The sequence below is a fragment of the Cotesia glomerata genome, linkage group LG3, assembly GCF_020080835.1.
Source record: "Cotesia glomerata isolate CgM1 linkage group LG3, MPM_Cglom_v2.3, whole genome shotgun sequence".
Classification (NCBI taxonomy): Eukaryota; Metazoa; Arthropoda; class Insecta; order Hymenoptera; family Braconidae; genus Cotesia; species Cotesia glomerata.
This window is the reverse complement of record NC_058160.1, coordinates 25629012-25644696: the sequence shown is the minus strand read 5'-3', so window position 1 is coordinate 25644696 and position 15685 is coordinate 25629012. Positions and strand designations below refer to the sequence as shown.

The 15685-nt window shown below is 28.3% G+C and overlaps 1 protein-coding gene across 2 annotated transcripts in view; it reads left to right on the top strand.

Moving 5' to 3' along the window:
• LOC123262104 (pleckstrin homology domain-containing family G member 5-like) overlaps nucleotides 1-15685 on the top strand; it is an 85691-nt gene that overhangs the window by 34699 nt on the left and 35307 nt on the right. For both annotated transcript variants that reach the window (XM_044724142.1, XM_044724141.1), the window contains one exon: nucleotides 861-987. Coding sequence is in view for 1 of the 2 variants with exons in the window: in XM_044724141.1 (XP_044580076.1) it covers nucleotides 861-987 (127 nt within the window). In the remaining variant the exon portion in view is untranslated. The remainder of the gene's footprint in view (nucleotides 1-860; nucleotides 988-15685) is intronic.

Sequence of the window (15685 nt, the reverse complement as noted above, 5' to 3'; positions counted from 1 at the left end):
TTCTTTTTCCTTGTGTCCACGTCACGTCAAGCGTGCTTCAATGTGAGAATTGACACTTTAAAATTGACGTATCTTTTTATTTGTCATCCGATTTGAATGAAACGACACTAAATGTTAGCCCAAGCTTATCTCAATACATCACTGGAAATCACGTCGAGATTGGTTCAGCCGTAATGGAGATTAGCGTGCAAAACGTACACAAAAAAAAAATTTATGACTTGGAAAAAAAAATAATCTTTAAAATTTTAATTACGATAAAAATCGAATTTAATATTTTTAAAAATAATAATGTTATTAAAAATAAAATGTCAAACGTTTGTTTTTATTTTTAATTAATTTTATGATTATCATATTTATGTTGTATTTGCAAATACCATTGAGCGTGAATAAATAAATAAATACTTCCAACTGTTGATATTTTTCCGTAAAGTTATTTTTAAAAGTAAATTGACGTCAATGACTCGATCGTTACTAAGGTGAAAATTTTTATAAAAATTAATTTTTAATTAAAAATAATTAATTAAAGCAGTTGCAATTTTTATTTTCTTACTCATTTTTTTTGCACAAGTAAGTTCTGTCTTTACAGATCCGTATTTTTTCATTTTGTAGCTATCTTTATTCATTAAAACGTGTTGCATTGTTGTTGTTTAAATAACTACAATTTAATTTAATTAAATAGTTATTAAATTAGATAAGTGTACTGTATTGTTGTCGTTTCCTTGCAAATAAAATTAATAAACTCAAAAATTACATGCAATATCAAAACTTAATGAAGTTTATTGAGTAAAGTGTTTGACAGGTAATTTTATTTGAAGTTGTATATTACAAATCTAACATGGATATACTGTTGTAATTAACAGTTGCAGAAGAGAGAGTAATAGAGGCTGGAACGGATGGGGAATATTAAGATCAAGTGCGCGAAATTCGTTGCTACGCCTGAACACCTCCAGCAGCACCACTGGATTCCAGGAACCGTCAGATTACTCAGTAAGTTTATTTATTATTATTCATTTATGTAAATATTTTTACATTTATATAGAGTACACAATGTTTCATATTTATAACATTTTATATTCTATTCAATGAATAGAATATCTGACACTTTGTACATTTATATTTAAAACGACCGTTTTCTCTTTACATTACTATCTTTCTTATATTATTATATGTACATTCGCATACAGAAAATTCTACGTATGCAGTTATGTCAATGATATAATAATTTTCTGTGTATTTCACTTCACTTTGTGCTATTATATACCGAAGTAAATATACTTACTTATTCTAAGATAAAATATTCCGGAGCGATGTAATTATTCAAATTAATTCAAGTGAATTTTTACAATAAAATTTATTTTTAGGATTAATTTTTTAGATTGTTCTTGTATTAAAAAGTTATTTTAAGAATTGCATCTTAAAAAAATTAACCAAAAGACCAAAAATGTATTTTTTTATTAATCAATTGTTTATTTAGTTAATAAACTAACTAATGCATTATTTGAAAATCAAAACTTAAAAAATTCAATTTTCATAGTTTTGGAGGAAATTAAAAATTCAAAAAATTTAGCCACTTCATTTTCGAAAAATTAATAATTAGCAACCCTGAGTTCTATTTAGGATAAAAAATTTCTCGAATTTTATATTGACTAAACAACATTATTTATTGACGTGAAAATGATTCATCATTATTCGCTTATATATTTTTATTTTTAAATAATACAACATAATAAATCAAGTGTATTTTAGTAATAAAAATGATCAATAATGATGCGATTCATATTAAAAAAAAATTAAAAATTTGTGAAAGATTTATTGCATGGAAAGTAGTGTTTCGTCATTGATTTCTTCTATATAACCCCCACGTGCCAGCTCTATCTTCTCTCTATACAAACATTTTCAACGGATCGATCCGTCAGCTATCAATTATCATGTCTACAGGTATCGATCAGAAAACCCATGAAAAGGCTTAAATATTGGCGTGGTGTTTATTTAAAAGCATAAACTATGTAAAGCGATAAATTTTTGTGATTAATCAAACGACTGTGTCATATTTTTCAGAGTAGATACTGTAATACACACATATTTATATAAATCTTCATATCATCGAAGCATTGAAAGCTTACTTCGGTTATGATTTGTAATTTTAATGTGCGAGAAAAAAAATGATGAAAAAATTTCTCTTAAGGTAGTACCCTCGCGACTTCCGTCGTCAAAAGTTTGTGCTAGAGTGTATGGTACATATACTTTAGAGTCATTATTGACAAGCCTAAAACTTTTTGCTGTTTATGTACTTATTTTAGCCAATCACAAACGAGAAACTGATCGTTTGAAAAGTCTGGCAACACTGCGTGAGCGTTAAGATATTTTATAGTGGTTATACTGTAGTGCTTTGGATTAACTGTAGATTAACCTCTGTTTTGACACATGCGTTTATTTATTTATTTACATACATTTATTCGGAAATATAATTACAATGTCTGAAAAATTGACTTATAAAGGACGATTCATAAAAAAAAGTCCTTGAAAAACGACAGAAATCACTAGCAAATATGCAAATAACAAATAGAAAAAAAATAATTGACAATATTGTTTTGTTTTTTCAGAAAAATCAGTAATTGAATTTTTTATGTTGATGTATTTACGGATTTTAAATTTTAGTATTTTTTTTATTATTTCATCTGACTATTATTTTTATAACTTATGAAAGATTAATATATATTATTATATTCAACTTATTAACTTTTTGAATTTTTATAAATATAGAAAAATACTTATTTTCATAAAATAATCATTGTTACTTTTTTTTTTTTAAATAAATAAAATTAATAACTATAATGTTACACTTAAAGTAAATTAAACTTTTCAAATTTTTCAGCGCATGCGCGTCTCATATTTTTTTCGCGGCTCACAAAACTTGCGTTGTTGCCACAGTTTTATTAACGTATCCCCTCCTCGGCTAAAGTCTGGTAAATTTTTCATTACTTATTAATAAATATCTCTGAAACTATGTGGTAATTATCAATGAAATTATTTTTAAAAAATTGTTTAGTTGTTAGTTAACGTTACTCTAGTTTTTTAAAAGAATCCTAAGAAAAGTTTCTGAGATATAAAAATGTTTGTAGGTAAACTTTTCGATATCCCGTATACCGCAATGTAAAAGAGCGTTCAAAACTCAAACTTTGAAATTAAATATCTCTGAAACTAAATGGTCAAAAATTTTCAAATTACGCCAATCGACGCAGAATTATATGAATATTAATCTGCCGAAGTTAAAAAAAAATCCTAAGAAAACGACTCTGGCGAGGGTACTACCTTAATTGAAGAAATTAATTATTGACTAGATTGGATTTTTCTCGAGAAACCTTCAAAATTACTTAATTAAATTTTATTCAATTTAAATTAAATCATTCATTTACTTATTCGATTCCGTTCAAATAAGTTTTTATTTTTTCAATTAAAATTTAATTTGAAAATCGAATTTTAATTTTATTTAAGATATTTTAAATTAATTACGCACTAATAAAAAATAACTTAATTTAAGAGAAAAAATTTTGAACCATTGACATTATTTTGAAGAATTTATTTACTAAAAGATATTTTTTTAATTCAAGATTTTTTTTCTTGAATCGAGTAAATTTTTTTATCAGTGTGTTAATTTTTAGAATTCTTGTACAATTTTTTTTTATATTTTACTTTCACAAAAAAATTCATTTATACACTCTTATCAATTTTCAACGTTACCAATTAAATTACAAGTATAAAATCTATGACTCTGACCTAAAAAACAGTCGAATCAAACTCGAGTAGCAACTGATAAAAAAATGAACTATACTTACAAATTTCCGAAGGGTGTATTTCTTTTTCAATAATTTATTTGCTTTAAAAGAACAAAAAATTATCAATTTCTGCTAACTCCAGCAAAATATATCATTAAGAATATAATTAAAAATAAAGAAGAAAATTAACAGTGAAAAAATAAATCATTTGAAAAGTTCTAATCTCATTAAATATTTTAATTTTATTAATACAAACTAACTAACTGGGATCCCTCATGATTACAAGGTTGAACAATCAACTATTAGATATTTTCCAGCAGCCTAATTCCCAGAACTTTCTTCTGGTTTTTCTCTATTTGAAATCAAATTTGCATGTGTACTTTTCGTATGACCTAATCAAGTTATCACTACCAAGCTCGGAAACTTTTATCGAATTGCATGGATTTTTTTACACAAAAAAAAATCTATCGAACAAAATTTTTATCTAGAGCTTTTGAATATATCAAACGCCCATCAGAATTCTTTTTTAATCCAACATTTTTTTTATTATCTGAACCGATTGAAAAGTGAAACTGTCTGTAATAATGAAATTTTATTTTTTATTTTTTATCAAGTTCTAATCTCCACAATTTCTCAAATGAATTTATTACGATATAATAGAATTTTTATACAATAAATTGGTTGTACGCAAGCATAGATCTATCCAGTTGGGTTTACCAAAGATTCACAGTCTATAAATATGGAATCGAATTGGTAAACCTACTGAGCCTTAGCAAAGGAGTCGTTCATTCTCTCATTTCCGTTTTACCCCAGATTATTTCCTCCGGTTAATCTCCGTTGGGAAACGGTAAAAAAGGGAAATATATATGTTTTACATTTTACCTCTCATCTCTTGAGTTGATGGAATTATACCGATAAGCTTTGCTTTTTTTCTAATAAAAAAACAATTACTAAAACTTTTATTTTTTTTTTTAACGAAAACTTTTTAATGTTTCGTCTCTGAGAATTTTATTCTCAGCCAGCTACAATCTTGAGAAATTAATTTAATGTATTTTAAATTAAATACGTTCTGTTTTAAAAAAACATCGCATAAATAATTTCTTATCTTTTTTTTTATTGCTTTATTATGAATTACGATTAATTGTATTTTTCCTAAATATTTTAATTTCAATTTTAGAAAACAATTCTTTTTTTTATTTCCAAAAAAGTTTTAATTTTTTTTGACTGTATATTAGAATACAACAATAATTAATTATAATTTCTGTATTCCTAATTGGTAATTGATTAAATTAATTAGCAATTGAACAACTGAATAGTAATTAATAGAGAGAATCTATAAAGGAGATTACAAAAATAATTTTTATTTGATAATTTAATAACTCAGATTCAACTCTCTAGTAAGGGGAACATTTAGGGAATATGCGCCATCTGTTGAAAATTTTCTACACTATTTTCTCGAAAAATCATATATGATCATATAAGGTCTATTAAATTATATCAGTACTTATAAAATTTTCTAATATGGTCACAAATAGTGCCAAAAATATCAAAAAAATTTTTCACAGGTTTTATTAATTTATTTTTCAAGTTTAACAGTCAAGGCCAATAACAGGACTCTAATATCGTAAAATGTACAAATATTCATTTTTTAACAATAAAACATAATTATAATTAGAAGAAAAAAAAGGAACAAATAAAATTTAAACGAATTAAAAAAAAAAATACTCTCACTCAATGAATAAATAACAAGTAACAGTGCAAACATCCGATAATACGATTTAATAAAACAAAGACAATGTAAGAGAAGTAGTTAATACTAACAACACACATATTTAATGAGAAAAAAAATAGCGGTAACAGTAGCAGTACAAAGCTCAATATTTATTAAAAATGAAATCACCAGTCGAGTAAAGCATTGACTTACTCTACTTGAGCTAAAATTTAATCAACAGCCCGATCCTACTATCGGCGCTTCGCGTATTATTCACACCCAACCCATTTATTTATTTATTATCACGGCTAAACATGAAATAAACAATCCCAAGAGCAATTATCGTACAATTGAGTTGATTTATTCAAAAGCCAATGATAAAAATAAAGTTAAGTTAAGTATGACAGAGAAAAGGGGTACATGCGCGCGCTTAACCCTCGCTGGTTATATCCTCTAGGGGTTGATGTCGGAATAAACCAACTCTTCGTCCAGTTGGTTGCGCGACGGTAAACTCGAAGGAACCTTACCCGAAATAAACAAAAGTTTATAAAGTTTATTCAACTACTGTAATAATAAAATTGAATTAAGTGATTGACTGTTAAATTGGGTCACTTTAATTTTTATTTCTAACGGAAACTTTGACGTAACTACGCCTAAGTATATAAGTATATCAGCCTAACTACATAGTTACTTCGTATTTCCTTTGTTGGGTTTGATAAATCCAATTGACTTATCAAGATTTGATTTTTTTTAAATAGCAAGTTAATTGTTTTTTATTTTTTTTTTCCTCACCAATTGGTAAGAATTTTATTTTAATAATAAGTTTTTTTTTTTTTTTTCGTTTGAAATAATTTGGTCATTAATTTATGATATTAATGTTGATACATTGCTAAACGATTTAGGTAAATATTGAGTCCGATGGCAATGTTTGATGAATAAAATCAAGTTCATGAATGAACTATTGATAGTTAGTGATCAATAAAATAAAATAAAAATTACGATTTTTATTTTAGTACTAGTTTACCTAATTCAACATTTATTCATCACGGGGATTTTAGTTGTAAAAATAAAGGTAGCAAAATAAATTAATTGATAAAAGAAAAAAATAAAACTTACACAAAACTTAGACATTTTTTTTTTTACAAACTTCGACAAGTAGAAAATGAATTAATTAAATTAAGATGTTTTAATTACACAGAAAATAAATTTGGATTGATAACAAATGTATCTCGAAGTTTTACAACAGCGATTGGATTTCAAAAAATTACAACCGAAAGTTGAATAATAGAATTGACTTTCTGAAAGAAGAAATAACATAAAAATAGCCAAAGTATATAAAAGAAGTTGAAACATGTCGCGCATATATACCCACGTTGGATCGAAATCGTAGCGTTTAGATAGTTATAGCTTATAGCTTTGGATATCGTGTGTATATAGTCCCTTGATATAATTCGCAAGAACAAACAAAACGTGTACAAGCGTGAAAGGGGTATATTAGTCATGACAGTAAAATATACTCGGTATATATAGGACTAATACTGCTATTTATATAATGCAGCTAAGAAAACTGATAAATATATAACGCTGTTTGGTGATAATTTAAAATAATAGGTGGAAAAGTAAAATAGTACTTTTGGGATCTTGATAGACGCGTATAACATTTATATTGATGTAGAAATTGCCACGGTTGCGGGTTCACACAAACAAACTAATCACGGTTGGCCGGGTTTAATATCTGTATCTATACTCCCGAATATATGTATACATATATATATATATATATATATATATATATATATATATATATATATATATATATATATATATATAAGGGTAAATAAATGTACATAGGGTTAAGAGGCGGAGGGTATATCGTAACAATGCGCTCGAATGCACCTAATGCAAGCACGTTTTCCGGTTTGGCGGGAAGCTGACACCTAACTTCTGGCACCAACTGTTACGGATCGGTGGCTTTTCAACGTGATACACGACATCTCGCTGAGACATTAATTCAATACGTAAACTCAACTGCAATTAAATCATCCGTGAATAAACATTTAAAATGATAATATTTTATTTAATAAAATTGAAAGCTGTTCATTTTTAAAAAACATACGATGAATTAATAACAGGTTACATGTTAGTTTTATTAAAATTTTTTTCATAATTATTGACGTAGGTGACAAAGTATTTCTCAAGAAAAATAAAAAATGATGATATCCTTCTTTTTTTCACGTATATTTTGTCGAGTGACAGCAACATTCATCTACAAGTTTCCAGCACGTTCGCTCTTTTACTTTTTTGTTTAAAAAAAAGGCTTGCGTCATGGGGATTATATACTTTTACACGAGAGTCATCTGACTTTTCCATTTGCTTCATTTATCCTAGCTTGCACATATTCCTTAATATATATATATATATATATATATATATATATATATATATATATATATATATATATATATATATATATATCTGTATAAATATAACCCGTAGGCTGGAATCAGCAATATTAAGGACAATTTAACATTTTACGAATAAAATATATGAAGTAACGCTCGAAAGCCATTTCCGAGACAATGCCGTTAGTAGTCTAGTATAGTTTAGTATAGAAGCAGTGTTCATACTTGAATACAAATAGCATTTGAGCAAGTGTTTCAAAAGTAGTTGAACTAAAGAACAAGAACAACTGGATTTTAGTCGTCACTTAAACTTTTTCTTTATTTAGTTTTTGTTTAATTTATTCTTTTAAGTCTTGCCGCTTTGTAAAGAACAGTAATAATAATTACAATAAAATATATACGGGGTGAGTTAATCAGGTACGGAGATTCGCGTAAAATGCAATAGAATGTAAATTGGCAAATGAAATAGCGTAGAAAGAATAATCGAATGTTGAATTGTCGAGTTTAACGTGCAATGTAATCTAGAAAAGAGGAGCGAAACAATCGATACCGAGCGAGCGTCGCTACCCTTAAGTCAAGGCCAGCAAAAGCTCTACTTGTCGATAATAATACACTAAAAATCTCAGTGCGATCTTGTATGATGACGGCATTAGTGTGTTGTTGTTGCATGATAAATTTTTTACTGTGTCACACTTGGTACTCAAAATTTACAGCTCTTGTTACTGTAATTATTATTATTACTAATGTTAGGATTACCATTATCATTATTGTGATTACACGTCTGAGTTGTGATAGGTGGACACGGTAATTCTCTTAACTCAACTCAAATGACTATTGTAGTCGTCAGTGCACCCGAGCACGTCTAACAGGAACTGCTGGGTCCTTGATTGCACTCGACTAATCCAACAACTGGATCTGCTGTTCCTCAGCTCACTAATTTCATCTCTGATTTACAACTAAATATTTTCTCATTAAAACTCAACGCAATCACCACCGGCTTGCAGTATTTAAATCTACATTTTATTTATTTATTCTTATTACATCTGTCCGCTGTCACAAAACTAATAATAATAAATGACCAAATTATTTTAGATAGAAAAAATAATTTTTTATTTAAAGTGTTTATTACTATGTTTTTTTTTAAAGACGAAATGAAAAAGTTTAAACGTAATGACGCCTAAGGCTGGTTCGTCCAAAGAGTTTATACTACATAAACTTTAGGAAGTTAACCTCTTGAGTAGGACACCGATTAACTAACAAGAACTTCAGAAGAGGATTCCATGTTGATCGATCTTCCTTGACAACAGTACGGTTGACATAACAAATTCAATTCCCTCAAATATCGTACCTCTTTTTATATTTATACATACTATTCTGAGAAGGAAAAAAACAAACTACCCGACGTATTTCTACATTTATGTATATCAAATTTCGATGTCTCAGTTCAACGGTCTCGTAACAAAAAATGAAAGTCAGTTCATTAAGCTCATATTCTTATCGCTTGACTGTAATATTAAAATTTCGCAAGCTTATAACCACTAAAAAGACATCGTTCGTAAAAGAATAAATGACTTGGGTCATTACCAGAAGCTTAAAACTATAAATTCAAGTAAAATTACAAATAAAAAAACTGTTAAATCGTCGAGTATGCATTCAAGTGATATGAGCCAGTAAAAAAATTTGAATAAAGTGGTCAATAAAACAAGAAAACAGTATAAAAACATCCATAAGCAAGCTCTGAGGAGAGTGGAAAAGCCAGAGAAATCGTTATGCGAAAACGGACCCAAACAACGGCGCAGCGTATTGCGCAGTCTCGTACGGAAATTAAGTAGTGGTGGGGGTCGCACGAAAGCCAGTCGTGCTGAGGACTCCAGAGCGAACGGTTCCACAGTGTCCGTCTCCGGGAGCAGCGGTAGTTCAGGTGGCCGCGGTAGCTTAAGCCGGCGTGCCAGTCGAGACGCTAGTCCCACTAGTAGTTTTACAGCTATTTTTAGCAGCGATGCCAATTCAGCTGCTGCTCCTCATTCTGGACTCGGGCAGCCTGTCACCTCTCCTTATGCCGGCCAGGATTGGCGAAGGTTAGTTGGGAGCATTCGCCGAAAAGTACGACGTAAGACACCAACCAACAGCCCCAACACTATTGAGTCGCATCATAATGATACTAAGCATCACGATGATTTTCTCAAAGCAACCATGAGGATCTTTTTGGTTGTGTCGCCACCTATGGCCCGTGTTCAGGTGAGAATTCACCCTCGAGTTTAAAAAATTAATTACGACTTTTTTGCACGTGGGAAAATTGTTCTTTCATTTAAAATTAACAAAGTTAGGAGGCGTAAAGTTGTGGATTTTCGCGCTTTGTCAATTTTATTTTTATTTTTATAACCTGTAATAACTAACTTTAGAAATACTTGGAAGTCATGTTCACTCTAAGCTACCACACATGTCATTAGTGACCTACCTTTTCAACCTAATCACCCGGTTGAGGTCATTTTACTCAGCTACTATACTCTATACTGCATTTGCGTGACAATTGCAGTGGCTAAATTGCTATTATCCACTTTTCACTTGTACTCGCCTTGTAGTTTAGCCAATTTTAGTTGGATCGCAGCTAAAACACACCGGAAAAACATCTTTGATAACTCAGAATTTTTTTTTTCTTTTTAAATTTAATCAAAATGAAATAATATTGCAAATTGCAAAGTTATTTAAGTTAGATTCGAGTAATTTTTTTAAGTTTATTTTTTTAAGAATTATATTAATTATTAGCCCGAGGTTTATTATAATTACTTGAGATAATTTATCTTCATAGTTGCTTATTTCCTTGAGTACGAATGAACATAAAGGAGCACTCGGAAGACAGATGGTCTCACCAAAGACGCCCATCTTGGCGCCAGCCAAACGAACAATTATCTCGTTCTCTTTTGCACTTGCGATTTATAGATAACTATTCTAATTAAATAACTTGTCACTTTTCTCACAAACTTAAATAATTAAGATAATTACGCAATCAATAACAATTATCGAAAGAGATTTGCCTTTTTTCATTGATATCGATGACCTTAATGATAATGATAACAGTTCTAGCTAACAGGTATGAAAAAATACGCTTACACGAGACCCAAATGAAACGTAATTAATTGATAATTAGAATTTATCGAGTTACTCGTCCATTAATTATACGTCTTAACTGATAAATAATCTGTTTTTGGAATAAACTCTATAGGTTACTATGCCAGTAGTATTCGGATGCATATTTTATGGTAATCCTTGATCACGGATATTTAATTAGTGGTTCGCATCAACGTTTCGCCGGACGATTTATGATAAACTTTTCGAGAAGTTTAATAGAGAAACCTCAAATCATAAGTGCACATAAATCTGTTTTTATTTACTTATAACATTATCTTGAAACTAGTATTAGATACATAGACGTAAATTGTAAATAAATAAAAATAAGAATGATGGACGTCTAAAGAGGTTCTTACGAAAAGCTCAAAGTTATTTTATTTGCAACGAGAGGACTATTAATGGAAAGTCGATGTACTTATCGGGCTTCTCAATTAAACGAATAAAACGAACTGGAAAGTACTCAACTTGATATTAGTTCTTATTTATTTTGTTTTTTATAGCACTGATTAAGTTGAATGTATTTACACTGAAAAACTGCAGCTTTCTGAACAATGATTAATGTTTGCAATTTTTAAATCTTCTAGTGGAAAATAGGTTCGAACTATAATTACACTACAAAGCTACTATTTGTTTTACCAAATAGCAACATTTGTCTTTGGTTATCGATATCTTATAGATTAGTCTTATGGCAATTTAAGTAGAAAAGTGGTTTAGAAAACTAATGAATCCATAAAAAAATTTTTTTTTTATAATCATTTTCAACTATATACTAATGAGACGTATATAATTGACAATTTGTTGGTTTTAAAAAGTCTAGAGTTAATAGTTACGTGTTGTTATAAAGTTACAATGACACTTATTGACAAGTTGACGTTTTCAAGTTTATGATTTTCTTTTTTCTTTTTCTTCGTAGTATCACTTTTTTAGATGACGACAGAACTTTATGATCCACGCCTTTCATTATTATTTTCAATAACTTTGCCCTCTTTATTCTTGTTGAGTCAACTTTCATTACCGCAATATAAATTCATAAAAAATATTTATCTTCAAAATTTTTCTCATACTGTTCAATTAAAGTCATAAAAAATCCTCGCATAATTGCAATTTAAAAAGTAAATTCATTAACTTGCCATTAACTCAATGTTAACTAAAATTGTTTTATTGAAGCAAGAGCTTCGGTGCCCGATCGAAATTCAATACTCAATCACAATCACTTTCAAACTTTGAAGACGTTACTTATTATGTAATAATAATCTAATAAAAATGAGGTATTCAAAAGTAGTTCAATCGTAAATTTAAAAATCATTTTCTTGGAGATGTTTTAAATTTTGGCCAGTAATAAATTTGAGTTTTTATCCTAGATTAATATTTTGTTACATAAAATGATACTTATTTGGCCTTATTGACGACTATTGATACAGTTTTGAGAAAGAAAACCTTTTTCAAAAAAATTTGTTTCACGATTTTCACATTAAAATTTTTCTCTATAAATTGTAAGACTGTTAAAAAATTTCTTTAAACTTTGAAGAGTAATAAATAATTTTAATCACGTTTTCAACGCGTGAAGACTCTTAATTTTTAATTTATCGATTCTTTCTTTAAAATGTCGTTAGTAGGCCAGCCATATGACTTCCGAATTGTCACTATACCTATTTTATTATGTAATAATAATTTCAGCAGCGGAAATAAAATTTAATGATAAAAATAAAATTCAAACGGCCTTTTGAAATTTGAAATAAAAGGCCCCTGCTTTTGTTTCGAGAGAATTTATTTTACATGGTATGTAATTCTTAACAGTAGGAACGAAAAAATATATCTTAAATCTTATAACAGACATATATCGCATATTTATTAGTTTGCCTTATGATATTTTTATCTTCCTTGTTACTTCCCTTTTTTCTATAATATTTTTTATATCTTCGACCCCTATAAGCAATTTGACTTTTGACCTCTTTATAACCCTTTGATCGACGTAAGAAAATTTCCTTTATGCTAAGGTTATTATTATTCCTGTGATGTCGTTAATCATGAACCGCGCGTACGCTGATTTTTGCTTTATTAATGCACAACGGAAATCAAATGTATTCTACGACAAAAAGGACTGAATAAATTTCCCCAAAGATAAAATATAAATTCTTCGATAAAAAAAAAGCGCATTTTAGTTTTTCGTTATATTATAAATTTATTTATTGTCCTATTAAAAATAAAATATATATTTTTATCCAATATATATTCAAATTTATGTCGCGATAAGTTAAAATTATTGACATCGAATTTGAAGAGTAAAAAAAACAAATTTGATGCTTCAAGATTCTACAATAAAATGATTATAACGATAAGTGTCTTGACAATTTTTGCAACTCCTTTTATGTATATTTGTACAGATCTTGTAAGTATATATCCTCCCTTACGCAGCATAAAATTTTTTAGATATGCGGAAATAAAATGTCTTATCTGAAAGTAAAAATCCAATATGTTGACGGTAGAAAATTTTTTATTTTCAATAAAAAAAATCTATGTTACTTTTCCGTACTTTTATTATTGCCGCCGATATTAATGTACATAAATTCCAATATTTTCAATTAATATAAAGGGATATTTTCTTAGATAGATATACTTTAGCAAAAATCTATAATTAAAAGTGTGATGAAAAAAGAAACGATTTAATATCATATTGAACTGCAGAGTCACATTTTAATTTTGCTTAAATTACGATTTTAAACCCGAGGTACTGTTTGAGATCTAGTGAATCTTTTTAACGTCACTTTCCGCATAATACTCCTTTTTTTTAATATTTGAAGAAGAAGCGTGACCTCGTCAATTCACTCATCAAGTTTTATCCTAGATTATATTGAATTATTCCACTCTTGTAGAAAAAAATCAATTAGCTTTTTTTAATGAAAACATCCTGCATAATTTTTACGTGCTGTAAATTTTTTAATTAACACGTTAAAAAAATTATATTTTTTGCGTACTTCTAAGTCTAAGAGGGTATCATTCATTCGCTCATTATAATATTCTACAAAAAGACACTTAATTAATTAACAAAGTTGTTATCTCAATGATTGAAGTGACTTTTGCGGAGAACAATTATTTTGAAAAATCTAATTGAAATAATTTTTACTTCGACATGTGTTTCAATGTTTAATATTTTTTCGAATGGAAATAAACTTTTGAAAATTCAGCAATAAATAAAAAAAATATTTTTCATTTATTTCTGCTATAAGCCAAACTTCACTTTAGTTAATAAATTTAAAAGCATTTATAATGAGATTTGTTTTTGTTAATGGATAAGCATTTGATGTGTGAATTTTTAAATATTCTAAATGCATTTCAAATATAACCTTCTAAATAAAAATAAAAAACGGAATGTCAAATTTAGAAGCCGTGATACCTTACAACCTTTCGAAAATTAATGAAAAAAAACAATAACTGTCAGACTTCTCAAAGTTCATCACTCACTATTTTAAATCTCTGTCTATTTGTTTTTTATCATAAACTTTTCGTTACAAAAATACATACCGTATTTTAATGTTTATAAGAGTAATACCTCCTACGCGACTTGGATCTTTTGAATCGTTTTCTTTCGTCACGATTTTTTTATTTCCATCTCGAAACAGCTTTCTCTCCGGTAGTTTCCAATAGTGTGACCTGGTAAAGTATCTTTAGAAGTTGGTTTTAAAGTGTAAAAAAATAAAAGTCAAATAAACGTAGGATTCACTTGTCTGACAGTGACAATGTAATACAAGAAAATATTTCCTCGTGAACTCACATTGTTCCTGCTCGTTTCTTTTTATTTCCTTTATAGCGAATGGCTGTATAAGATGGCTGATCGTATGGTATACACTATTTAATTTTTTTTTTTTTTTTTTTTTTTTTTTTTTTTTAACGAGTGATAAAATATATACAGTTTGAGGGTAGAAAAATTAAATTGGGCATTACCTCGACCTAGTTTTATTCCATTGATTACACTTGTGAGTTAACTTTTGATTTTTTATCACTTCAAACATCTTTATTTCTGACGTAATGCACATCTCATTTAATATCATTATTTATATTTTTTAATAAAAAATTTCAATCGGCTTCGATGTGTGATGATACTATACGGAGTTTCGCAATAACTCCGTCCGCTATCTCAGAGAAGATATTACTTTAATTTGTCTCGTATTCGGAAGTTTGTAACGAGCACTCTTTGGAGTGGAACCGTATGCTTTTTTTGTGACCATATCATCAAGTTGAAAACCTTAAAAAGATACCGGGAAAATTTTTAACGTCGCTTGCAAGCGAGGGATTTAATGAAAAGCATGAAAATAATGAAACTTCCACTTTAAAACTATCAACAAGTCTACCACTTATATGGCATGAAAAATTTACGTAAGTTATTTATAACTATTCGGAACTTAAATTTTTACGAGAATCTCACTTATAAATACCTTCATAATTATATTTTTTCAAGCTTTCATTGCACTATTGGAAAATTAGTTGCGAATAAAAGTTATGGAAACATTTGTTGTATAACTTTATAGTCTTTAGAATAAAGATAATTATTATTAAACGTTTAGAAGTTTTCGAAACTTAAAGTACATTATTCATATTGTTAACTATACTTGTACAATTTGTATTGTATTGAAGTACTTGTCTCTAAATAGTTGTTCAGAATTTCCAGA